The sequence below is a fragment of the Scyliorhinus canicula genome, chromosome 25 (assembly GCF_902713615.1).
Source record: "Scyliorhinus canicula chromosome 25, sScyCan1.1, whole genome shotgun sequence".
Classification (NCBI taxonomy): domain Eukaryota; kingdom Metazoa; phylum Chordata; class Chondrichthyes; order Carcharhiniformes; family Scyliorhinidae; genus Scyliorhinus; species Scyliorhinus canicula.
The window spans coordinates 11,367,250-11,394,397 of NC_052170.1; the positions used below are offsets into that span (position 1 = coordinate 11,367,250).

The window sequence follows — 27,148 nt, forward strand, 5'->3', positions numbered from 1 at the left end:
GCATGGACTGCAGCAGTTTAACTAAGCGGCTCACCGTCACATTCTCAAGGGCATTGAAGGTTGGGCAGTAAATGCCAGCCTTGCTAGTGATGCCCAGTCACAAATTGGAGAACAGAGCAACCAATTGCTGCACAGGAAGCTCCCATAAAAAAAACAATTTGACCAGGGTCTGGATAATTATTTTCTAGCGGTGTTTGGTTGAGGGATGTACGTTGACACAGGAGGAGCCCGGAATAGTGATCTTTTACCGGAGAGGTTGGGGGGTGGGGGGGGGGAAACGGGGCCTCAATTTAATGCTTCATTCAAAAAGATGCCGCCTTCCACCGCACAGCGCATGCGCCTAGTGCTGGGATGAGGCGTCAGCCTAGATTTGGTCCCCGGGCCTCTGGGGTAAGGCCGAAACCCAGATAGGACTCGGAGGCAAAGGTTGCTGCCCATTGAGCCATGGCTGACCTGTAAACCACGGCGCCGTCATGACAACAACAAAAAAATGGCCTACGGGCGCCCCAATTGCACTTGCTGCCCCGATAAACACACCGGCCTCCCAACCATCGTTGCTGTGACATTAGAAAAACAAAGCCAGGTTGTTTGCAAAACAGAAGTGTTTCGTAACCGTCATCTGAACCCCATGATTAGATTACCGTCTTGAAAACACGCTCTGGTGTTGTGCCTCTCCTTGCCTCCGCAATGCTTCACTGATTACATGTGGGAGCGTTATTCATATTGAAGTCTTCATCTTTTTGCTTCCGGCAATGGTTGTCCCATCCATTCCTCACAAGTACGCCCTCGGTGAAAGATAAATAACATGCCGCTGATTTATCAAGAAACAATTTGTGATGAGTTGCTGGGGATACACTCGAGCACGTTATTTTTTTTTGAAAGGAGTTGCCGATTTCCCAACACGGTCATGCGGTGGATTCTGAGGTCACGCTTGACGTTTCTAATGGGTCCTCCATTTTTCCTGTTTGTGATTGGTATTTTTGCTCTTTCTTTTCTGCCTGAACCAACCCACTTGGCACCCAGAAGTAACTGCTGGGCGTTAAAATTCCATCCAGAGGCTCGTACGCCCAAAGCCGCAATTAACGCGGATGATGTGATGTATAACGTTGCTTAATATCTACATTAATTAGCCACACTCCAAACTTGTTTGTAAACTGATAACCCATTTTCCTGTTCTGCCTTCCACCGCCCCCTCTCTCCCTCCCCCCACTTTCCTCCTAATTACAGGCCCTAACTCCTATCATCTCTCCCAAGTGTGCTCGCCAACAAGCCTGGCGCATAAACGCCAACCGATAGATCTCTGTCCACTCCTGGGTTCCAAATGTGGTCTCCTTGTGAACGACGTGCCTGATGCCCCCTCACTCCCTCCCCATATACTGCAGACACATGAGCAGTGATGCGAGAATCCCACAGAATGTCGTACTACTAGTTCAACTGTAGGTCATTCCCCCCTCCAACATTCTACCAGTGACGCCACTATGTCTGTTGGTCTCTCCCTCTTTCTCTCTTCACCCCCCTCTCTCTCTCTCTCTCCCTCTCTATCTCTCTCTCTCCCTCTCTCGCTCTCTCTCTCTTTCTCTCTGTCTCTCTCCCTCTCCCTCTCTCTCTCTCTCGCTCGCTCTCTCGCTCTCTCCCCCCCTCGCTCTCTCTCTCTCTCTCCCCGCTCTCTCTCTTCCCCTATCCCTGTCTCTCTCACTCCCTACCTCTCTCTCTCTCTCTCCCTCTCTCTCTCTCTCTTTCTCTCTGTCTCTCTCCCTCTCCCTCTCTCCCCCCTCGCTCTCTCTCTCTCTCTCCCCCTCTCTCTCTTGCACTCTCTCTCTCCTCCTATCTCTCTCTCTCCCGCTCCCTACCTCTCTCTCTCTCTCCCCTCTCTCTCTCCCCCCTCTCTCGCTCTCTCTCTCCCCCCCTCACTCTCTCTCTCTCCCGCTCTCTCTCTTGCACTCTCTCTCTCACCCATCTCTGTCTCTCTCTCTCGCTCCCTACCTCTCTCTCTCTCTCTCTCCCTCTCTCTCTCTTTCTCTCTGTCTCTCTCCCTCTCTCTCTCTTTCTCTCTGTCTCTCTCCCTCTCTCCCCCTCGCTCTCTCTCTCTCCCGCTCTCTCTCTTGCGCTCTCTCTCTCCTCCTATCTCTCTCTCTCTCCCTACCTCTCTCTCTCTCTCTCTCTCTCTCGCTCTCTCCTCTCTCTCCCCTAGCTCTCTCTCTCCCTACCTCTCTCTCTCTCTCTCTCTCTCCCTCTCTCTCTCCTCCCCCTATCTCTCTCTCTCCCGCTCTCTCTCTTGCGCTCTCTCTCTTCCCCTATCTCTGTCTCTCTCTCGCTCCCTCCCTCTCTCTCTCTCCTCTCTCTCTCTCTCTCTCCCCCCCCTCTCTCTCTCTCTTTGTCTCTCCCTGCTTTCTCTCCCCCATCTCTCTCTCTCCCCCCCCCCCCTCTCTCTCCCCCCCCCCCCCTCTCTCTCTCTCTCTCCCCATCTCTCTCTCTCTCCCCCCCCTCTCTCTCCCCCCTCTCTCTCTCTCCCCATTACCTCTGTCCACCGGCCATCGCTCATGCATTGTTTCAGACAATGGGGGCTGACCATTGTGTTATGTCGGCCGAACCTTTGAGCGGTAATTCATCCGTTGCATTTGGCTCCTTTGCAAATTATTCTCCTCCCTTTCTCCGCTTGAGGCCTCATCACATTGTAGACTTGCCACGCCCAAAATGAGGAACGGTAGACCACCCCCTCTTCCCATCCAGCCTTCACAAGATATTGCCCTGCATGGGAGGAGGCAGGGCCTCTAGCCCAGTCACGGGTGGGATACCACAGAGTGCCTCTCCACTATTTTCACCCGAGTGGTCATCTTGAATGCTCATCGGTGTGGGCAAGCCCTTTACCCTCAGGGCCATCACAGCCAGGACTAAATCAGCTCTCGTCTTGACGTTTAACCACACACACACACACACACACACCCAGACCTCAAGCTGGGCCATTGAGCAGAAATCGGGAGCAGGACCCTGGCTGATTTTCCCATCCCTCTTTTAGGGATGCTGGGGAGAATTGTGCCTCCCTTTCCACCGTCTTGGCTGAGATCAAGTAAAGCACAGAGCGGGGATGGAATCTGGGACTTTCCTGGTACGTATGGTTCAGCTTTCACCGGAATAAACTCACTGAGCCATCGGATATGATGACTATTAAATGAATGACGAGTTCAGTAACTTAGTCAGCAGATAGCCAGCCACTCCGAATGGTAACCCGAGAGTCGGGTCGTCATAATTCCTCACCCAGAGGAAGCCAAACTCTCCCCTAGCAAGGAACAATGTGCGCCAGTGGCACTTTTAGAATAATAGAATCCAAAAGCATTGGAGGAGGCTGTTCGGCCCTCGGTGGACTGTGTTGGTTCCATCATGGTGCTACCCAATTAGTCCCCTTCCCCTCTTCCCTCCCCATAGCTCTGCCTGGATCGCAACTCACCCCGGGAAGAAAAACAATTCTCGCGCCGCCGTTCGTTCCGAATATATGAATTAGGAGTAGGGGTAGGCCATTCGGCCCGTCAAGCTTTCTCCGTCACTCAGTGGTTTGTGTTTCGTGTCCCATATTCCTGTTGACCCCCCCCCCCCCCCCCCCCCACCCTCTGATAACCTTTGAACCTTTGATTCCTTAGCCTGGCAGGAATGGGCGGCACGGTAGCACAGTGGTTAGCACTGCCGCTTCACAGCGCACTGGATCCGGGTTCGATTCCCGGCTTGGGTCACTGTCTGTGCGGAGTCTGCACGTTCTCCCCGTGTCTGCGCGGGTTTCCTCCGGATGCTCCGGTTTCCTCCCACAAATCCCAAAAGACATGCTTGTTGGGTGAATTGGACATTCTGAATTCTCCCTCCGTGTACCCGAACAGGCGCCGGAATGTGGCGACGAGGGGATTTTCACAGTAACTTCATTGCAGTGTTAATGTAAGCCTACTTGTGACAGTAATAAAGATTATTATTATTATCTACCTCAGCCAATCAGCTTGGTCGGTATCCCTGGGCTACCAATCCAACCTGCTGCTAGAACTAGATTTTCCTTGTTTACGCCATCAAAACTCTCGATGAGTTTGAGCACCTCTATTGCATCGCCTCTTAGTGTTTTCCATCCCAAGCAACTCATTTTAACGACCCGCTCCCTGGCTGAACTCTGATCGTAACCGGACACGTCAATTCCATTCATTTAACAAGGGGTGACATAGGGCAAAGAAACATACAACCCACAGAATCGCTACAATGAAGAAGGAGGCCATTCAGCCCATCGCATCTGCACCGACCCTCTGAAAGAGCACCCTCCCTAGGGTCAATCCCCTGCCCCATCCCCGTAACCCCACCTAACCTGCACGTCCATGGACACCAAGGGGCAATTTAGCGTGGGCCAATCCAGCCAACCTGCACATCTTCGGGACTGTGGGAGGAAACCGGAGCACCCGGAGGAAACCCACGCAGACACGGGGCGAAGGTGCAGACTCCGCACAGTCACCCGAGGCTTCAAAGGGAAATCCCATTGACAAGCAGCAGGAAGATAGAATCCGGCCACCAGGGAACGGCGCACTGTGAAATACGTGGCTGGGGGCTCAGTGAATCAAGAATAAAAATAGGGCACAACCTATTCAGTGACCACAAGCCAATGGCCTTGACTATTGGGAATAATAGCCCCTTTGAAATGAGCAGGCAAAGCATGAGCGGGCTGTTGGTTTGCATTTCCTGAAACACGCCAGGTCCAAAGTGACAAAACCATATTCCGTTGGAAAGACCAAGCATTCCAATGGACCAGTGACCCCCCCCCCACCCCCCCCCCCCCCCACATCCCCACCCCACAACAATTCACATCAACCAATTACCCACCAGTTCCCTCCATCACTGCTGTATAACGGAAAATCCCCACTAGACCGCCATCTTGGATTTCCTTGCCATTCCCGAACCCCTGAACATCACCCAAGGTTTTCCACGATGGAGCGTTTTTTTTTCCCAGGTTCACCAACGCGCCGCGCCCAACGCCACGCTCATATTCCCCTCTCGTTCCTCGCCACAGACGAGTGGTTTTATTCATGAAACTTTCAAAGCCTCGGGGGTCTGGGGGTCCTTTAGACAGCGCTTGGTGAGCAAATCTCATTGCGCAGCTGTTGGTGGAATCTAACTGACCCGAGATGCCTCAAAAAGGCCAAACTCCTCACTCTCACCTGTACTAAAGACCTTGAGGGAAGGACGGTTTCGTAGGATGAGGTGATAGAGATAAGAAGTCGGAGCAGGGAGTTGGACCGAGTCCGCCAGCCCGTAAGATCACGGCTGATCTTATTGTAGCCATCACTTCGCCTTCCAACCTGTCTCCCCCATAACCGTTGACTCTCTCTGTCAATCATAAATCTGTCTAAGTCAGCCTCGAATGGCCCAGCCTCCACTGTTCTCTGTGTCAGTGAGAATTCCAAAGGTGGTGGGATCCTCCTCGAGAAGGAATTTCTCCTCGTCTCGGTCTAAACTGTGTCCCCCCCAGTTCCAGATTCCCCCATCCATCCTGCCAAGACCCGACCTCCAATCTTAAGTTCCAATGCGATCATCTCTCAGTCTTCTAAACTCCGAGTGTAGCCCCAGCCTGCTCAACCTTTCCTCGTAGGGAAACCTCTTCATCCCGGGAATAAACTTAGTGAACCCTCTCTGAACTGCTTCCAAAGCAGGTATTTCCTTTCTGAAGTATAGAGACTAGACCTGATCGCAGTACACCCAGTACAATCTCAACAATGCCCTGCACATTTATAAGAATACTTGCCTATTTTTATACACCATTCCCCCTCACAATAAAGGTCAACATTCCATTTGCCACCCTGGGTAGCACGGTAGCACAAGTGGCTAGCACTGTGGCTTCACAGCGCCAGGGTCCCAGGTTCGATTCCCTGCTGGGTCACTGTCTGTGCGGAGTCTGCACGTTCTCCCCGTGTCTGCGTGTGTTTCCTCCGGGTGCTCCGGTTTCCTCCCACAGTCCAAAGATGTGCAAGTTAGGTGGATGGGCCAAGTTAAATTCCCCTTGGTGTCCAAAAAAAAGGTTGGGAGGGTAGCACGATGGCGCAGTGGGTTAGCACTGCGGCCTCACGGCGCCGAAGACCCAGGTTCGATCCCGGCTCTGGGTCACTGTCCGTGTGGAGTTTGCACATTCTCCCCATGTTTGCGTGGGTTTTGCCCCCACAAACCAAAGATGTGCTCATTAGGTGGATTGGCCATGCTAAATTGCCCCTTAATTGGAAAAAATTAATTGGGTACACTAAATTTTTTTTTAAAGTTTGGGAGGGGTTGTTGGGTTGCGGGGATGGGGTGGAATGAGGGCTTAAATGGGTCGGTGCAGACTCGATGGGCCGAATGGCCTCCTTCTGCACTGTATGATCTATGTTCTAATCGCTTACCGAGCCTGCGTGCAGCCTTTTTGTGACAAGGATACCCAGGTCCCTCTGTACCGCAGCGTTCTGCAACCTCTATTCTTCCTGCTGAAGTGGACCACTTCACGTCCTCCCGCATGATATATTCTCCATCTGCCAGCCTTTTCCAGAATTCCCCTCATTCCCAAAGCAATTCCTACCTCGTCCAGAAACAGAATACCGCAGTTGTTGGAAAAATGAAACAAAATCAGAAAGGGCAATAAAAAAGTAAACCTTGGCCGGCCTGGTAGCTCCTGTAGAGATAGAGAGAAATAGAGTTAACCATTCCAGGTCAGCGGCCTTCTTTCAGGGTCTGTGAGAGGTTGAGCCGACAGGTCACAGACTTGACAGGTCAACACAGATGGTTACTGCCTTAACTGCTCCATTTTATTTTCCATAATTTCTTCATTTAATTTGGCTTTCCCACCTATCTTTGTGTCACCAGTGACTGCAATATGGTCGGTCCCTTCATCCAAATCATTAATGTAGATCACAAATAAGTGAGGTCCCGGCGCTGATTCCCCGGCCTCCACTAGTTACATCTGGCCAACCTGAAAAATGGCCTATCTATCCCAGCTCTCTGTTTCCTCTTTGTCAGCCAATCCTCTATCCCTGCTAATGCATCACCCCCCACTCCGAATGCTTTGTTCTATGGGCAGCACGGTAGCATTGTGGTTAGCACAATTGCTTCACAGCTCCAGGGTCCCAGGTTCGATTCCTGGCTTGGGTCACTGTCTGTGCGGAATCTGCACATCCTCCCCGTGTGTGCGTGGGCTTCCTCCGGGTGCTCCGGTTTCCTCCCACAGTCCAAAGATGTGCAGGTTAGGTGGATTGGCCATGCTAAATTGCCCTTAGTGTCCAAAATTGCCCTTAGTGTTGGGTGGGGTTACTGGGTTATGGGGATAGGGTGGAGGTGTTGACCTTGGGTAGGGTGCTCTTTCAAAGAGCCGGTGCAGACTCGATGGACCGAATGGCCTCCTTCTGCACTGTAAATTCTATGATAATTCTATGATGCCAACTCTGCTCTGGAGATTGCAGGTGTAATGTTCAATGCAACCTTTTTGCATGTGCCTGTCTCAACCGAGGGGAAACTGGGCCAATTTACTTTGAGAGCTTTGCCCCCCCCCCCCCCCCTCCCCCCCACCAAGACCAAACCTCCATCTTATTTCTACAGGACCCACACCCAGGGATGAACCAACACCCATTTTCAAAGTCGCCCTCCCCAAACCTGCTTCCTTAAGCAGCAACTGAAACAAATAACACAGGGCTGAATACTGATGCACATTAAAGTCTGTCAGCTTGACTCAGTTGGGAGCACTGGGGCCTCTAATGGGAAGGCTGGCAGATCGGTGCAGTACTGGGGGGGGGGGGGGGGGAAATGCTGCATTGTCAGAGACACCCATTGATGGCGAGATGTTAAAATAAAGCCCTATTTCCCTTCTCCGGTGGATATAAAAGGACTCCACAGTTCTACACAAAGAGAAGAGAAAGTTCGTCTGGTGCCCTAGTCTAAATTCTTCTCAACCAACATCAGCAATATGATTAAGTTGTAACAGAACGATTAGTGCTGTTTGTGATGTGCCCCAAATGCAAAATCATAGAATACAATCCCTACAGTGCAAAAGGAGTCCATTTGGCCCATTGAATCTGCACCGGCCCTTCGAAATAGCTCTCTACTTAAGACGATGCCTCCAGCTTAACCCTGTAACCCCAACTAACCCTTTGGACACTAAGGGGCAATTTAGCGTGCCCGATCCACCCAACCTGCACACCTTTGGACTGTGGGAGGAAACCTGAGCACCCGGAGGAAACCCACGCAGACACGGGGAGGACGTGCAAACTCCACACAGACAGTCACCGGAGGGCGGAATTGAACCCGTGTTCCTGGAGCTGTGTGGCAGCAGTGCTAACTACTGTGCCACCGTGCCTTGTTTGCCTCCATGCCAACAATCGCTGCATTTCCAAAGAAATTCACACAGTTTTAAGTCACTCCAACATGCTCCTCCAAAATACAATGTCTTGACTGATCCATCACCTCCTTAACCAGTTTCCGCTCCAACCAATTCCCACCCCGACTGACATAGTTGAGACAAACAACCAAGAAGATTAAGTTAATGGGTTGTGGTCTTTTAAGTTCCTGGCATTGTGACTCACCACCCCTAGCTGTGCAATTGCCTCTTGGGGGCCCCCTTTAACAGGACAAAGGTCAACTGGTGTCAACACTACATTGTTCAATTTAGTTAGCAGGACCTCAGCAGACATTGCCAATTACTTTGAGAGACGTGCTGTCCAATATTTTTCGAAGCACAGATTTTAGGACATCACCTCCGAGCTTCCTCAATCCTCGGTTTCACGGGTAAAAGCGGCGTGGTGCGTCAAAACGTGAGGAACGCCATTGGGCCCGTTTTGGATTTCCAAAGCTGGCTCCAATCTCATTCTCACCGGGATTCGCCGGGTTTTATTTCCCAAGGGGCGGACGGGGTTTCGGGGTTGGAGGTTTGCCCGATTCGGGCCTGGCTGAAGTTCACGGCCTATGTCTTTCTACTTCAGCAGATAATCAGCACTATGGAGACTCAGGTAGCAAATGGTCCAACAAGCAACAACACATCCAACGGCCCTTCCCTCAACAGCACAAACTGCTCCATACCAATGATGGCCGGGCCCTCCGACGACAGCAAGACTAATCTCATCGTCAACTATCTACCACAGAACATGACGCAGGAGGAGTTCAAGAGCCTCTTTGGCAGCATCGGGGAGATAGAATCATGCAAGCTGGTCCGTGATAAGATTACAGGTAAAACAAACAGCGCTGCGCGGCGTTCATACGCAGAGCGCGGTTTTCTTGTCTAAATCTCTTGGCGACAAGGGACGAGCGCTAATCTCATTCCCTGACTCTCCCTGCACCTCACTGCTCGCTGACATGTGGCCTTGCGAGATGGAGGGGACAGGTCCATCCCAAAAGGTCACATCCTTCGCATCGCGACCTATCGTTCAAAACTGCCGCCTCGCAGATAAAGCCTGGCGGTGGAAGGCGCCAGTGGGCAGAGTTGGCAATGGACAGATACTGGGCTGTAGGAAGCGCCTCTGTCCGTAACTAAAGGGAAACCTATGGTATCCGTGAGGCAGACTATGGTCCCACAGCCTCATACCCCCAAATGAGTATAAGCACTAGGAGAAGGGGTAGGCAATTCAGCCCCTCCCAGCCCGCTCCGCCGTTCACTACCATCATGGCTGATCTCCCCATGGCCTCAACCCCACTTTCCTGCCCGTTCTCCATAACCCGTCAACCCTTTACTAATTAAAAATCTGTCTATCTCCTCACTGTCCCAGCATCCAGCACACTCTGGGGTAGCGAATTCAACAGATTCACGACCCTTTGAGAGAAGTAATTTCTCCTCAACGCTAGTTTAATTCTGCTGCCCCTTATCCTAAGACTATGGCCTCTCGTTCTAGATTGCCCCACAAGAGGAGGCATCCGCTCCACATCTACTTTGTCAATACCTTTTATCATCGTCTATAGCTCAATTAGATCTCCCCTCATTCTTCTCAACTCTTAAAGGCCTAAACTGCTCCATCTCCCTGCACAAGACAAACCCCTCATAGAACATACAGTGCAGAAGGAGGCCATTCAGCCCATCGAGTCCGCACCGACCCACTTAAGCCCTCAATTCCACCTGATCCCAGTAACCCAATAAACCCTCCTAACCTTTTTTTTTAGTCAATAAGGGCAATTCATCACGGTCAATCCACCTAATCTGCGCATTTTTGGACTGTGGGAGGAAACCGGAGCACCCGGAGGAAACCCACGCATATCTGGGGCGAACGTACAAACTCCGCACAGTCACCCCAGGCTGGAACTGAATTAGATTGAGGGGTTTTCAAGGTTTTAGCGTGGTTACAGTGAGGCAAATGATACTGAGGATTAAAGGATTAAGTTCTGAGGTCAGTTTGTATCAACTTGGTTTAGATAGTTGAGCAGCGGTGCTGAAATGCTTAAAAAATGATAATAGGGTAAATTCAGAGGAACTATTTCCTAGGATGAAAGAACCCAAAACAAAGGAGGGGCAATCTTAAAATTCTAGACCTTTCAGGGGTAAATGTATGACACACTTTTCCGTACAGTAGATGGTGGGTACTGGGCCAATTAAGCTTCGCAAAGCTGAGATAAACAGATTAATGCTGGTGAAGGGTGCAGTGGGAGATAGTTGGATGTTGAGTACATGGAGTTGGGAGTACAGATCATCCAATGAATGGCGGGCGAATCAGGCTCGAGGGGCAGAATGGCCTCCCCTGCTCCTACGTTCCAGATTGGCAAAACGCTGCCAGGTGCCGTACTATCCTGCGTCTAACTCCAACAATGCTACCTAACCTAGGAGTGCTGATTTCAGCACTGCCCGTTCCAACGTTAGCAAGTCAAATATAAAAACCTGTCAAAAAGGCGGTCAACATCAGTCACATGTCGGTTTAGTCAACTGAATCAATGAACAGAACAGAGCTCAGGAGGATGGGATGCTGAGACACAAGAAGGAGGAGCAGGAGTAGGCCACTCGGCCCCTCGAGCCCTGCTCTGACATTCATTCAGATCACAGCTTATCTGTGGCCTCAAGTCCACATTCCTGCCTGCCTCACCCCCCACCCCGCCCCATCCCATAACCCGAGACACCCTTATTAACCAACTCAGCCCATGACTATATTCAATGACCCAGCTGCTCGCTGGGCGAGTGAGTTCCATAGGTGAACGACCCTCTGACATTTCCTCGTCATTTCAATCTCGAATTGGAGATCTTTTGTTTTTGAATTGTGGTCCTTGGTTCCAGGCTCTCCCACAAGGGGAGGCATCCTATAAGGGCCATAAGATGTAGGCGCAGAAGTGGGCCATTCAGCCCATCGAATCTGCTCTGCCATTCAATGAGATCATGACTGATCTGAAATGATAATCCTCAATTCCACTTTCCCGCCTTATCCCCGTAACCTTGGATTCCCTGACTGATCTGTTTAGCTGGTTTAGCTCACTCGGCTAAATCGCTGGCTTTTAAAGCAGACCAAGCAGGCCAGCAGCATGGTTCGATTCCCGTACCAGCCTCCCCGGACAGGCGCCGGAATGTGGCGACTAGGGGCTTTTCACAGTAACTTCATTGAAGCCTACTCGTGACAATAAGCGATTTTCATTTTTTCATTTTCATCTCAGCCATGAACATATTTACCGACCCAGCCTCCATCCCCTCAGAATCCACCTTGTCAAGTCCCCTCAGAACTCAACGTGCCTCAATAAGATCACCTCTCATTCTTCTGAACTCCAATTAGCGTAGACCCAACCTGTTCAACCTTTCCTCGTTATTTTTTTCTCATTACGGCAATTCATGTTTCTTTTATATTGAAAGGCAAATAACATTAGTGTTCTAAAATTTTAAAATTATACAGAAAAATATTTACCCAATTTCACTCGGATATTTAAATTCCTCAAAGTTTAAGAATTCCTTTTCTTTTTTTTTTACAAATTTAGAGTACCCAATTATTTGTTTTCCAATTAAGGGGCAATTTAGCGTGGCCAATCCCTCTAACCTGCACATCTTTGAGTTGTGGGGGTGAAACCCACGCAGACATGGGGAGAATGTGCAAACTCCACACGGACAGTGACCCAGGACCAGGATTCGAACCCGGGTCTTCAGCGCCAGTGATGTCCACTGTGACACATGCCGCCCCAAGTTTAAGGATCCCTGACAAACACTTTCTCGATTTGAGACACCACGGTGGCACAGTGGTTAGCACTACTGTCTGACGGGACCCGGCTTCAATTCCGGCCTTGGGTGACTGTGTGGAGTTTGCACGTTCTCTCCGCGTCTGCATGGGTTTCCTCCGGGTGCTCCGGTTTCCTCCAACAGTCCACAAATGTGCAGGTTAGGTGGATTGGGGCAGCACGGTAGCATTGTGGATAGCACAATTGCTTCACAGCTCCAGGGTCCCAGGTTTGATTCCTGGCTGGGTCACTGTCTGTGCGGAGTCTGCACATCCTCCCCGTGTCTGCGTGGGTTTCCTCCGGGTGCTCCGGTTTCCTCCCACAGTCCGAAGATGTACAGGTTAGGTGGATTGGCCATGATAAATTTTTTAAAAAGAAAAGAAAAAAAAGTTAGGTGGATTGGCCAGGATAAATTGCCCTTTAGTGTCCAAAAGGTTATGTGGGGTTACTGGGTTACAGGGATAGGGTGGAGGTGTGGGCTTATGTAGGGTGCTCTTTCCAAGGACCGGTGTTGATTCGATGGGCTGAATGGCCTCCTTCTGCACTGTAGGGATTCTATTCTAAAGACAGAGGAGTAGGTTAGACCACGAGGGGATGTTCAGGAATCAGCCGCATTGCTGAGAGAGAGAGAGAGGGCCAAGTGGTGAAATTGGAAATGTCGACTCAATAGCCTTGTCCTGGCACCAATTGAAGGAGAAGCAAAATGGGAAGGGTGAATAATGGTTGAGACTGAGAGAAGAAGCCAGCGGCCTCACAAAGACGGCAGCAACGATGAACAAACGCTGACGGCAGACCCATGTGAAATAAGTTCTAAATGACAGAGAGCTTCTCAGCACGTGGCAGCGGTTTAATCCCACACAGGGTCATGTTTCATTACCCAAACTGATTGGGAATGATCGCTACTCTCTATCAGATCATTGCCCGGTAGTGTAACTGCTGTCTGTACCTGTATACATTCGACAGCCATTGCTTCATTCACTATAACAAATTGGCTGTTTGACCGGTAAAATCCTTTCCTCTCCATCGGGCACTTTTTAACATTGGTAAGTCCCAATTTTACTTGCAGGTATCAATAGAATTTTTATTCCTCCATGGGATGTGGTTGTTTTTGAAAGGCCAGCATTTGATACCCATCCCTGATTGCCCCTGGAGTGAATAGGGTACTAGACCATTTCAGAGGGGCACTTAAGAGCCAACCGCATGGGCGTGTGAGTTTGGAGTCACATGTAGGCCAGACCGGGTAAGGACAGCAGATTTCCTTCCCTGAATGATATGAGCCAACCAGATGGACTTTTACAACAAACAAAGAGAGCGACATTCTCGTCCTGAGACGGCTGTTCATTTCCAGATTTTTATTCATTTAGTTTAATTTCCACCAGCTTCCTTGGCGGGATTTGAACCTTTCTCGATTTGAGACAACACGGTGGCATAGTGAAGAGCAATAGCATTCGCCTGGGCCTCTGGACTATAAGTCCAATGACATTACCGCCACACCATTGACGACCCAACATTATTACTGCTAAATAGGATTACTGTCATTTTCCAGGTCCAAATTTGGACAGAGGAATTGAATCATGGCTTCGAGTCTGAGGGCAGCATGGTGGCACAGTGGTTAGCACTGCTGCTTCAGAGCACCAGGGGCCCCGGGGTCAATTCCGGCCTCGGGTGGCTGTTGCGAGGAGTTTTCACCTTCTCCCCGTGTCTGTGTGGGTTTCCTCCGGGTGCTCCGGTTTCCTCCCACAGTCCAAAGATGTGCAGTAAGGTGGATTGGCCATGCTAAATTGCCCTTTAGCATCCAAAGATGCACATGTTAGGTCGGGTTACAGGGATAGGGTAGGGGGAGTGGACTCTAGATAGGATGCTCTTTCGGAGGGTCGGTGCAGACTCGATGGGCCGAATTGCCTCCTTCTGCACCGTAGGGATTCTATTCTATGGAATATGTCTCGTTGATGATGATAATTAATTAAGTACTCCAGTGGTGTTAGAACTTCGCTAGCCCTGTATCGTGAAGCTCTGGGAGAAAAGTGGGAACCAAATTAAAAGGCGGACCTTGGGTCTCCTGTTTGCCTCTTAGGAATTTCCACTCGAAAACTGGACTGATGATCCTACGGAACGGCGGAGCAGTCTGGAAGGGCTGAATGGCCTACTCCTGTTCCTAGGTCCTAAGGCTCTGTGGTGCTACGCTGCGCTTGGCAAAATCAGCAACCGCTACTAAATGTAAATGTCCATTTGCGTGGATGATCTCACGGCTCAATGGTCGGGCATACTGCCATAGTGACAGGCCGAGTCGTCGTTTGCTTCATTCTGAATAGTGCCAGGCGCCTTCCCAACCTGCAGAGGGAACAAGAAGAATGGATAGTTTTCCCAAACTCCACTCCCTGAACTACCGATGCCTATTTACGCGGCAGCGTTGGCTAGCCTTGCTTCCTTGTCGCGGAATAATCCAAATGGAAAACTGCTTGGCTCCTCATACCAGTGCTCCCGCTTTTGAAAGGGCTATCCCTTTAGGACTGAGTTAAGGAGGAACTTCTTCACCCAAAGGGTTGTGAATCTATGGAATTCCTTGCCCAGTGAAGCAGTTGAGGCTCCTTCATTACATGTTTTTGAGGTAAAGATAGATAGTTTTTTTTGAAGAATAAAGGGATTAAGGGTTATGGCGTTCGGGCCGGAAAGTGGAGCTGAGTCCACAAAAGATCAGCCATGATCTAATTGAATGGCGGAGCAGGCTCGAGGGGCCAGATGGCCGACTCCTGCTCCTAGTTCTTATGTTCTTATCCCACTCCCCAACCTCACCCCCCCCCCCCAACCCCCGCATTTTCCACCCCCATGGCAAATATAAACAGCCCGCTGTGCTTAGAAACAGAAAAAAATCTCATTCCTGATGCGCGATCAATGACTACTAAAGCGAGGTTGTAGTACAACTGAAGGCTTTAATAAGCTAGATGTTTCCCCCATGTACAGAAAGGAAGCTGCTGGGGCGGCACGGGCTCTTATACCCCGCCTTGCAGGGCGGAGCTACCATACAGGCTCGACCAATAGAAAGCATACATTATCTACCAATGGTGTTCCAGCATTACTAGGTACCGTAATACCTCTACACAGACTACCACTATCCCCCCCCCCGCCTTTGCCAATCCGGTCGCTGACCCTCCTGCCAGATTTTCCTCATTAAATATCCCAGAACCCTGCGTGATTTTCGTTTTAATTTAGTAACGTCGTCTGGGGGGGGGGGGGGGGGGGGGGGGGGGGGGGTATATGTTCCAGCAGGATTACCCCTTTCGTGAATGGATTTCATTGATCGCCATTTTCCTCATTCTGTCTCCTGCGAGCCCGTCTTCTGAAAGAGCCAGTGAATTTTTTTTTGCAGACTGATTGACGTCAGCTGGGTTGCAGCTGGTGGTACCGGTATTAGGGTTATGACCCCCCCCCCCCCCCCCACCTCGCCAACCCCCTCACCCCAATCTCAAGCTCTCCCAACTCGCTATCGTTAGAAACATATTCAAGGAGTCGTGATGCTACAAACCGAGGCAATGTTACGCCAAGCCAGGCAGACCCCAAAAATGGCCAAGATGTCTAATCATCAGAAGGATGCAGCGCAGGCGTAACCTTGCTGAACTTTCCGAGGTTGCTGAGCTGCAGAACTCCATCACCAAACCTCCTAGGCTCTCTCCACATTTCTCTCCTCCCTTACGCCGGTCCTTAAGCTGACCTCTCGTGTGTCCATATACCTCCTAACTGTGGACTGAACCTGCACATTAACCATTAGAGAATTGTGAACAAGGACTCCCAAGTCCCTTTGTGCTTCTGGGCTTTCTGATTATTTTTGTTTTTACCATTTGAAGTTGATGACAGTTCCATTAATATATAAATGTTGCATTTTCTATAACTCGTTATGTAATATGGTGTGTATTAAATGTATTTAACCTTATCCATGGTGTCACTGTTGGTGAACAATCCCGATTTCAATCTTGCGGCCCACTGAGATGAAGGAGGTTCACTCAAGCGGCCCACTCACTGGCCCAGGCTGCCCATCACTGGCCCGCGTTGCCCACTCACTGGCCCAGATTGCCCATCACTGGCCTGCGTTGCCCACTCACTGGCCCAGGTTGTCCATCACTGGTCCAAGTTGTCCATCACTAGCCCAGGTTGCCCATCACTGGCCCAGGTTGCCCATCACTGGCCCAGGTTCCCTTCACTGGCCCAGGCTCCCATCACTGGCGCAGGTTGTCCATCACTGGCCCAGGTTGTCCATCACTGGCCCAGGTTGTCCATCACTAGCCCAAGTTGCCCATCACTGGCCCAGGTTGTCCATCACTGGCCCAGGTTCCCATCACTGGCCCGGGTTGTCTATCACTGGCCCAGGTTCCCATCACTGGCCCAGGTTGCCCACTCACTAGCCCAGGTTGTCCATCACTGGCCCAGGTTGCCCATCACTGGCCCAGGTTGCCCATCACTGGCCCAGGTTCCCATCACTAGCCCAGGTTGTCCATCACTGGCCCAGGTTGTCCATCACTAGCCTAAGTTGCCCACTCACTGGCCCAGGTTGCCCATCACTGGCCCAGATTCCCATCACTGGTGCAGGTGTCCATCACTGGCCGATAACCTAAAGCAATATTCCTCCTTGCAATTTTGTGATCATTTAGGCATCAGGCTTCAGAAAGCCCAGAAGCACAAAGGGACTCCTTGTTCACAATTCTCTTAAGGTTAATGTGCAGGTTCAGTCGGCAGTTAGGAAGACAAATGCAATGCTAGCATTCATGTTGAAAGGGCTAGAATACAAGAGCAGGGATGTATTTCTGAAGCTGTATAAGGCTCTGATCAGACCCCATTTGGAGTATTGTGAGCAGTTTTGGGCCCCGTATCTAAGGAAGGATGTGCTGGCCTTGGAAAGGGCCCAGAGGAGGTTCACAAGAATGATCCCTGGAATGAAGAACTTGTTGTATGAGGAACGGCTGAGGACTCTGGGTCTGTACTTGATGGAGTTTAGAAGGATGAGGGGATCTTATTGAAACTTACAGGATACTGTGAGGCCTGGATAGAGTGGACGTGGAGAGGATGTTTCCACTTGTAGGAAAAACTAGAACCAGAGGACACAGCCTCAGACCAAAGGATCCTTTAAAAGAGAGATGAGGAGGAATTTCTTCAGACAGAGGGTGGTGAATCTGTGGAGGCCAAATTACTGAGTGTCTTTAAGACAGAGATAGATAGGTTCTTGATTAATAAGGGGATCAGGGGTCATGGGGAGAAGGCAGGAGAATGGGGATGAGAAACATATCAGTCATGATTGAATGGCGAAGGAGATTCAATGGGCCGAGTGGCCTATTCTGCTCCTATGTCTTATGGTCTTATGTTCTTATGGTGCGTCCTGTGCACAAGAAACAGGTCAAATCCAACCCAGCCAATTACCGCCCTATCAGTCTGCTCTCCATCACCAGCACAGTGATGGAAGGAGTCATCAACAGTGATATCAAGCGGCACTTACTCAGCAATAACCTGCTCACGGACGCTCAGTTTGGGTTCCGCCAGGGTCACTCAGCTCCTGACCTCTTTGCAGCCTTGATTCAAACATGGACAAAAGAGCTGAATATCAGAGGTGAGGTGAGAGTGACTGCCCTTGACATCAAGGTAGCATTTGACCGGGTGTGGCATCAAGGAGCCCGAGCTAAACTGGAGTCAATGGGAATCAGGGGGAAAACTCTCCGCTGGTTGGAGTCATACCCGGCACAAAGGAAGATGGTTGTGGTGATTGGAGGTCAATCATCTCAGTTCCAGGACATCACATTCCTCAGGGTAGTGTCCTAGGTCCAACTATCTTCAGCTGCTTCATCAATGACTTCCCTTCCATCATAAGGTCAGAAATGGGGATATTTGCGGATGACTGCACAATGTTCAGCACCATTCGCGACTCCTCAGATAATGAAGCAGTCCATGTCCAAATGCATCAAGACCTGGACAACATCCAGGCTTGGGCTGACAAGTGGCAAGTTACATTTGTGCCACACAAATGCCAGGCAATGACCATCTCCTACAAGAGAGGATTTAATCACCACCCCTTGACAGTCATTGACATTACAGTTGCTGAATCCCCCACAATCAACAACCTGGGGGTTACCATTGAACAGAAGCTGAACTGACCCAGCCATATTAATACTGTGGCTACCAGGGTAGGTCAAAGGTTAGGAATCCTAAGATGAGTAACTCACCTCCTGACCCCCCAAAGCCTGTCCACCATCTACAAGGCACAAGTCAGGAATATAATGAAATACTCTCCACTTGCCTGGATGAATACAGCTCCAACAACACTCAAGAAGCTCAGCAAAAGTAGCCCACTTGATTGGCACCCCTTTCACAAACATTCAAACCCTCCACCATCGACGAACAGTAGCAGCCGTGTGTACCATCTACAAGATGCACAGCAGTAACTCACCAAGGTTCCTTAGGCAGCACCTTCCAAACCCACGGCCACTACCATCTAGTAGGACAAGAGCAGCAGATACCTGGGAACCCCACCACCTGGAGGTTCCCCCTCCAAGCCACTCACCACCCTGACTTGGAAATATATCAGCCGCTCCTTCACTGTCACTGGGGCAACATCCTGGAACTCCCTCCCTAACAGCACAGTGGGTGTATCTACACCTCAGGGACTGTAGCAGTTCAAGAAGGCAGTTCACCAGCACCTTCTGAAGGGCAACTAGGGATGGGCAATAAATGCCGGCCTAGTCAGCGACGGCCACATCCCATAAAAACCTAACCCGCACGCCTTTGAACTGCGGGAGGAAACCGGAGCACCCGGAGGAAACCAACACAGACGCTGGGAGAACGTGCAAACTCCACATAGACAGTGACCCAAGGCCGGAATTGAACCCAGGACCCTGCTCTGTGAGGCAGCAATGCTAACAACAGTGCCACCGGGATAAATGGGCATAACCCAATCAGATGCCCATTACCCACCCACTCGATAGCCAATTGTATTGTAGCCTGAATAATGAGGAGAATGAGTGGCCACAGTATCCATTCTGCCTGATGCCAAAGATGAGTTTCTATCCCAAAATGTGTGAGGTTGGAGAGAAAACCCAAAGATGAATATTGGTCTGAACAAATTTGGTCTTAATTTCTCACCTCTTGCACATCCCATAATTGCTTCACCTACTTCAGTTTTGATGGTGTCTCCCCCCCCCCCCCCCCCCCCCCCCCAGCCCCCTCTCTCTCCTTCTCGAAGAGGCTCCTTAAAATCTATATCTTTGGCCGAGCCTTTGAGCTAATATCTCCCTTCCTGGCTCGGATTTTGTTCGTGGGCAGCACGGTAGCACAGTAGTTAGCACAGTTGCTTCACAGCTCCAGGGTCCCAGGGTCGATTCTCGGCTGGGTCACTGTCTGTGCGGAGTCTGCACGTCCTCCCTGTGTCTGCGTGGGATTCCTCCGGGTGCTCCGGTTTCCTCCCACAGTCTAAAGAGGTGCAGGTTAGGTGGATCGGCCACGCTAAATTGCCCCTTAGTGTCCAAAAAAAGGTTGGGTGGGGTTGCGGGGATAGGGTGGAGGCCTGGGCCTTGGGTGGGGTGCTCTTTCCAAGAGCCGGTGCAGACTCGCTGGGCCGAATGGCCTCCTCCAGCGCTGTAGATTCTATGATAACATTCCTGTGAGGCACCTTGGGAATTTTCACCACGTTAGAGGGGATATATCAATGCAGGTTGTTGCTGTTATTCAAGGCAGCAAGGTCTCCCTTTCAGTCCCAGGTCAAGCTCACCCTAGATAGTCAGTTCCCCCAGGTTGATGAATCCCTGGCTCTCTGGTTGAATAGCTAGCTCAGTGCGCCTGTATATCTCTGTCACACCCCTTCATTTACTTTTAAAACTTTTCCCCGGCTGGGACAGAGCTGGTAACAATACCAATTGACACCTTGGCAGGAATTATAGGCATGCTGTGCTCAATAATTAGCACGGTTGAAGAACAGATTAATTTATGCATTAAATGCAATGTCCCGCCCGTGAGCTATTGTACCAACTGTGTCAGCAATGGAGCATCTCTGACTGTAACTGGGGTTGTTTTGTCAAACACAGCACCGCGCACACACAACAATATACCACATTTGGATAGGATCAAAGCGGTTTTCTTGGAAAATAATGGTGATCTAAGAATGGCGTGAGGAAAATATATATTTTTTATTACCCAAGTAAGTGGCATCTGGAACATAGAATGCAGAAGGAGGCCATTCGGCCCATCGAGTCTGCACCGACCCACTTAAACCCTCACTTCCACCCTATCCCTCTAACCCCTCCTAACCTTTTTTGGTCACTAAGAGCAATTTATCACGGCCAATCCACCTAACCTGCGTGTCTTTGGACTGTGGGAGGAAACCGGAGCACCCGGAGGAGACCCACGCAGACACGGGGAGAACGTGCAGACTCCGCACAGACAGTGACCCAGCGGGGAATCGAACCTGGGACTCTGGAGCTGCGAAGCCACAGTGCTAATCACTTGTGCTACCGTGCCGCCCAATGCCTGAATGTGCTGCCTGAGAGTGAGATGGAGGCAGGTTCAACTGTGGCCTTCAAAAGAGGGCGAGGTGAGCACCTGAAGGGAAATCATTATTTAATTAGCGAAGGCAAATTCCCAAGTGAAAGCCTCCTCGTTCGCTGAGTAAGTTGATTATTCTGCCATTTAATGCAGAAAAGGGCCATTCTGCAATAATGTGAAGCATCATCTGTGTCACTCCTCCATAGGCACACTGGGAGGTTTGTAGCATGGACCACTGAATGGGTTGTTCAAAGCCTAACGTTCGACAGATGAAGTTTGTCACAAGAAACTTAGGGCGGGATTCTCCGACCTCACGCAGGGTCGGAGAATTGGCGGGAAGCGGCGTGATTTCCGCTCCCGCAGGTCTCCTAATTCTCCCGCCGGTAAAAAACCGGCGTTGTGCAAATCCCGCCGGCAGCCTGTGAAAACAGCTGGCGCCGGCGGGATTTCATTTTTTTTAAACTCACCTTTAAATCTCCGGCCCGGATGGGCCGAAGTCCCGCCGCTGGGAGGCCTTCTCCCGCCGCCGAGGTGTACACCACCTCAGAAACGGCGGACTCAGCGGCGCGAGCGGGCCCCCGGGGTCCTGGGGGGGGCGGGGGGCGATCGGACCCAGGGGGGTGCCCCCACGGAAGCCTGGCCCGCGATCAGGGCCCCCCGCTCACTCCGCGGGGCAGTGCCGTGGGGGCACTCTTTCTCCTTCCGCGCCGCCACGGCCTCCGCCATGGCGGACGCGGAGGAGAACCCCGCATCGCGCATGCGCCGGCAGTGAGGTCAGCGGCCAGCTGCCGCTGACGTCACTGCCGGCGCATGCGCCGACCGCCGAAAGCCTTTCGGCCAGCCCCGCTACCGACTGCGCCGGGTGTTTGCGCCAGTCTACCGGTGCAAACTGCTCCGGCGCGGGGCTGGCCCCCAAAGGTGGGGAGAATTCCCCACCTTTGGAGGAGGCGCGACCCCTGAGTGGTTGGCGCCACTCCCCTACGCCGGCACCCTCCGTCACGCCGGGTAGGGGAGAATCCCGCCCTTAGTTTGTGATTCACCCTGTTTCCTAATCCTTGATCCAGAGACTGTCATAGAATCATAAAACCACAACAGTGCAGGAGGAGGCCATTCTGTCCATCGGGTCTGCAACCCACCCCCCCTCCCCCCCGAAAGAGCACCCTACCCATGTCTGCTCTACCCTATCCCCGTAACCCCACCTAACCTTCACATCCCTGGACACTAAGGGGCAATTTAGCACGGTCAATCCACCTAACCTGCACATCTTTGTGTGAGGAAACCGGAGCACCGGAAACCCACGCAGACACGGGGAGAACGTGCAGACTCCGCACAGACAGTCACCCAAGGCAGGGATAGATCCTGGGTCCCCAGCGCTGTGATGCAGCAGTGCTAACCACTGTGCCACTGTGTCGCCAAGCTGGTCGATCTTGCTCAGAAAGGGTGCTCCATACGGAGTACCGAGGCGGGTTGAATTGGTCATCGCGAGGTACCATTTCCCAACTCTGAAGGTGCCGAGGGGTTGGGGAGAGCGCGGGAGTACGCGCTGAGATAGATGATCAGCAATGGCCATGTTGAATGGTGGATCAGGCTCGAGGGCACGAACGGCGGGGCTCCTGCACCTATGTTTCTACGGCCAGAGCGGAGCAGGATGGCTGGTTTCAACAAGCCTGTGGGTTTCTGTCAGTGGGTGACGCGTGTGTGGCAGAGCGATGTTCGTGTGGGCAAGAAGCGGGGGAGGGGTGTTGAGCGGAGATTTCCAGTTACGATACTTCGCAGGGCAAGTGGGAATAGCTGAGTTGTTCTTGCTGAGCGCTAGCACGGACACAACAGGCTGAATGGCCTCTTTTTGCACTGTAGCCATCCTATGATTCCACAACACTCATGACAAAATAATACACATCTCGGAGCGAATACAATGAGAATAAATAAGGATTGGATAAATAATCAAGAGATTTCGGCCATGGGTAACTCTGGAAGTGATTGCATCAGGATTATCCTAACATCCTTGAATCATTCCCAGTTATCCGTGATTCTGTGTGCTAATTACACAGCTGTGTAAATACTTCACCTAAAATACATCCTACAATCTATTTTCCGAACACGATGTGGTCCTTGATCATCGTACAGTGGGGCAGGCGAACAATGGGGTCCTGATTTTCACTCTGTGTGACTGAATGGGTTTTGAGTAAGTTAAGTGGTGGTGGGGGAGCACCCTTTCTGAACAAGATCGACCAGCAAGGTGGCACAGGGCCCAGACACAGGGCCGCCCCCAAAATCCAACTCAGTAAGTTTGCTAAACGTTGAAATTTACAGGCGTTGAGTAGCGTGTCGGAGCGAAGCTTCAGGTATACATTCCCAGAAAAGCAGCAAATACACTGAATTCTGGGAGGATTTGATCAGAGCAGCAAATCTTTGTCTCACAGCTCTGAAGATTGTCATATCGCCACGGCAACAGTGCCTCCTCCGGAGGTCCCCAGCACCATCGGTGCCTGCCTTCAGCCAATTCGATTCACTGAGTTGGATGATCAGCCATGGTCGCGATGAATGGCGGAGCAGGCTCGAAGGGCCAAAAGGCCGCCTCCTGCTCCTATCTTCTATGTATCTAAATATTGTGGCTACGAGAGCAGGTCAGAAGCTGGGAATCCTGCGGCGAGTAACTCACCTCCTGATTCCATCCTCCTCCTTAAACATTTGTTTCTGCCACCATCGACACACAGTGGCAGCCGTGTGTACCGTCTACAAGATGCATTGCAGCAACTCACCAAGGTTCCTTCGACAGCACCTTCCAAACCCACGGCCCAACCATCTAGGACTTGTGTTGCCCATCCCTAACTGCCCTTATGGTGATGAGCTGCCTTCTTGACCACATCCCCACAGTGCCCCCAGCCACAAATAATGTCCCCCACCCCACCCCCCGCCCGAGGATCAGCCCTCATCCGACTGAGTCTGCAGCCGCCACGCCGAGTTTCTGACACGTGTCAAAGCGGCGCCGTCCCCGATTTGGCCGGGAATTCGGATTCTCCAGCCGGTCGCCAAACGTGATTTTGCCGTTGGCGACCGGGGGATACAGCCCTTGATCTTTTACCTCTGGGTAGAACCCTCAATTCGAGGGTCGCTAAGCCATGGCTTCTGTCTTGATTTTAGTACCAACCATGCGTGGAGGCTGGCCCCGCATCCATACAACTCATAGAACCCTACAGTGCAGAAGAAGGCCATTCAGCCCATCGAGTCTGCACCGACCCTCCGTTAGAGCACCCAACCTTGACCCTACCCCACCCTATCCCCATAATCCTGTAACCTAACCAATACATTGTTGTGATGTGGAGATGCAGGCGTTGGGCTGGGGTGAGCACAGTAAGAAGTCTTACAGCACCAGGTTAAAGTCCCAACAGGTTTGATTCAAACACGAGCTTTCGGAGCGCAGCCTGAGGAAGGAGCTGCGCTCCGAAAGCTCGTGTTTGAATCAAACCTGTTGGACTTTAACCTGGTGTTGTAAGACTTCTTACAATACATTGTTGGACTGTGGGAGGAGACTGGAACAGCCGGAGGAAAACCCACGCAGACACGGGGAGAACGTGCAGACTCTACCGCAGTCAGAACGGTTATTCAACCTGTGCTATTGGTATTATTCTGATCCATAGGCTAGCCCTCTAGCCAACTGACCTAACCACCCACACTCCCCTCCCCCCTCCCCTCCCCCCACCCCACCCATTTATAACTAATCAATTGATTTTTTTGGTAAATGTTCAATTTTTTTAACGGTCTGTCTGATTTTTCTCACGAACATTTTGCGCGATGTCCTAAAGACTAATTTCTAATTGCTGGAGACCACAGGGGAATCCAGAAAGGTTGGCAACCCATGAGTACCACATGTCTGCAGATGAGGACCTCCTAGCAAAGTGAATGGTGGTTTAAGAGTGTGGCACTAAGGGATAGAGGTGTCAGTCCTCCTCCGCATTGTATGGTGCAATCGTGAACCCCACTCCTTGCAAAGAGAGTTTGCGATGTTGCCATAACCTGATAGGCTGGAGAGGTTGCGGAGGAGATTGCCCAGGATGCTGCCTGGGCTTTAGGGTCTAGGAGCGATTGGATAGGCTGTTTTCCGTTGTGAAGGTTCAGATGGAACTGGATAGAGATGTATAAGATTACGAGAAGCATTGATGGGGTGGATGGGAAGGGACTTCTACCATTAGTGGAGGGGTGAATAACCCGGGGGGCATAGATTTAAGCCAAGAGGTAGGAGGTTAAGAGGGGAGTTGAGGAAAAACTTTGCACCCTGGAGGGTGGTGAGAGTCTGGAAAAGGTGGTTGAATCAGAAACTTTCGTAACATTTAATAAGTATTCACTTGCACTGCCTCCAGGGCTGTGGGGCGAGCGCTGGAAAGTAGGATTAGTGTATTCAGATCTTTGTTGACCAGCACAGACGCAACGGGCTGAATAGCCTTCTTCTGTGCTGTAAACGTCTACGAATCTTTAGCTGTCACAGAGCAGTCCGGAAAGGACAGCCAAATGAATGATTTATTGCCAAAAATAAAGTTCCAGTCGGGCCCACTCTGACGCTCAGCTCCTACCGGGCCCGCTTTTAAGGACGTGAGTTAACTATCCCGCTGACTGGGGCAGCTCGTATTCCGCGAGGCTCAAGGGGAGATTAATCAGGTCATCCCGAGAAGGTTACAGCAGAATCTATGTATCTAGGAGCTTCCTTCTTTGATCATTCTTGCACTCCCTGCTGGGCAGCATGGTAGCACAGTGGTTAGCACAGTTGCTTCACAGCCCAAGGGTCCCAGGTTCGATTCCCGGCTTGGGTCACTGTCTGTGCGGAGTTTGCACGTTCTCCCCGTGTCTGCGTGGGTTTCCTCCGGTTTCCTTCCACAGTCCGAAGATATGCAGGTTAGGTGGATTGGCCATGCTAAATTGCCCTTAGTGACCAAAAAGGCTGGGTGGGGTTACTGGGTTACGGGGATAAAGGGGATAGGGTGGAGGCATGGGGCTTAAGTAGGGTGCTCTAGGGGCAGCACGGTGGCGTAATGATTAGCACTGCTGCCTCACAGCGCCCAGGTCCCAGGTTCGATCCTGCCTCTGGGTCACTGTCCGTGTGGAGTTTGCACATTCTTCCCGTGTTTGCGTGGGTTTCGCCCCCACAACCCAAAGATGTGCAGGGTGGGTGGATTGGCCACGCTAAATTGCCCCTTAATTGGGAAAAAATGAATTGGATGCTCTAAATATATATAGAAAAAGTAGGGTGCTCTTTCCAAGGGCCGGTGCAGACACGATGGGCTGAATGGCCTCCTTCTGCACTGTAAATGTTATGATTCTATGGAACCTGAACCCTCTTCATTTTTTCTGTCTCTTCTAGGCCAGAGCTTAGGATACGGTTTCGTCAACTATGTGGATCCAAACGATGCAGAGAAAGCCATTAACACCTTAAATGGGCTCAAGCTGCAAACTAAAACTATCAAGGTAGGCACAGCTCTTGTCATCTCTTCGTGTAGCACCCTCATTCTCCGAGGGTTGCAACCCGTGCTTTACAGCATAATAATACTCTGGGGCAAGGCCCCATCAAACGGCTATCGCAACCAGTAACAGGGATTTAACTCAAACTGCTGGTGTTCTCCTGCGCCTCACTATCTAGTCAACTAGCCAACTGAGTTAACCATCCCCCTGCGTTTGATGGATTTATGGAGCAGCTAAAGTCCTATATGAGGGAGAAGGATATATTGATAGGGTTTGAGATGAAGTAGGGGTTGGAGGAGAATTGTGTGGAGTGTCAATACCAGCATGGGCTATTTGACGGAATGGCCCGTTTCTAGGCTACATACTGTAGGGGAGATGGTGGCGTAACATCTCTGGATTTGGAAACCAGAGGGCGAGGCTAAAGCTCTGGGACGACGGGAACATAAATCTGGATTTAAAAGCCAGTCTCAGTAACCGTGACCATGAAACTATCATCGAGTGTCGTAAGAACACACCTGGTTCACTAACGCCCCTTTAAGGAAGGAAGTCTGCCGTCCTTACCCGGTCTGACTTACATGTGACTCCAGACACGCAGCAATGTGGTTGACTCTTGGTTGCCTCTCTGCATTGGCCTAGCCAGTCGTTCAGTTCAAAGGGCAATTAGGGATGGGCTGTGACGCCCAGGAGGAAAGAATAAAGTAAAAAAACAAACCCTCCCCATTCTTCTGTCTGCATGAAGACTTTTTCTCCAAAAAATAAAGGTTTATTTGTCGGGACTTGTTCGTCCTGGCTCCTGTCCCTGGCAGCTTTCACCAGGCACGGTAACCACCTCAGTGTCTCCCCACCCTCTCTGCTTCTCTCCCCCACCCCACTTCCCCAACACCCACCTCTCTCCAAAGTCCTGTTTTTCCCCCAACCCTGCGCCAGGCCAATTCAAATTTCACGTCCTCAGAATGGTCAACTTTTGTTGAGCAAGGGTAATTCAGGATCATGGAACCAAAGTGGGCAGGTGGATTTGAGATACGGACTGTGCCACAATCTC

The 27,148-nt window shown here is 51.1% G+C and overlaps 1 protein-coding gene across 14 annotated transcripts in view; it reads left to right on the forward strand.

Moving 5' to 3' along the window:
* Window positions 1–27,148, forward strand: part of LOC119957119 (ELAV-like protein 2) — a 208,925-nt gene that overhangs the window by 127,843 nt on the left and 53,934 nt on the right. For 7 of the 14 annotated variants that reach the window (XM_038784821.1, XM_038784835.1, XM_038784834.1 and 4 more), the window contains exons 2-3: window positions 8,952–9,195; window positions 26,009–26,112. In XM_038784821.1, coding sequence (XP_038640749.1) covers window positions 8,952–9,195; window positions 26,009–26,112 — 348 coding nt within the window. Of the gene's footprint in view, window positions 1–3,016; window positions 3,107–8,951; window positions 9,196–26,008; window positions 26,113–27,148 lie in introns of all 14 variants that reach the window. The other 7 variants (XM_038784827.1, XM_038784825.1, XM_038784826.1 and 4 more) reach the window with 3 other exon arrangements.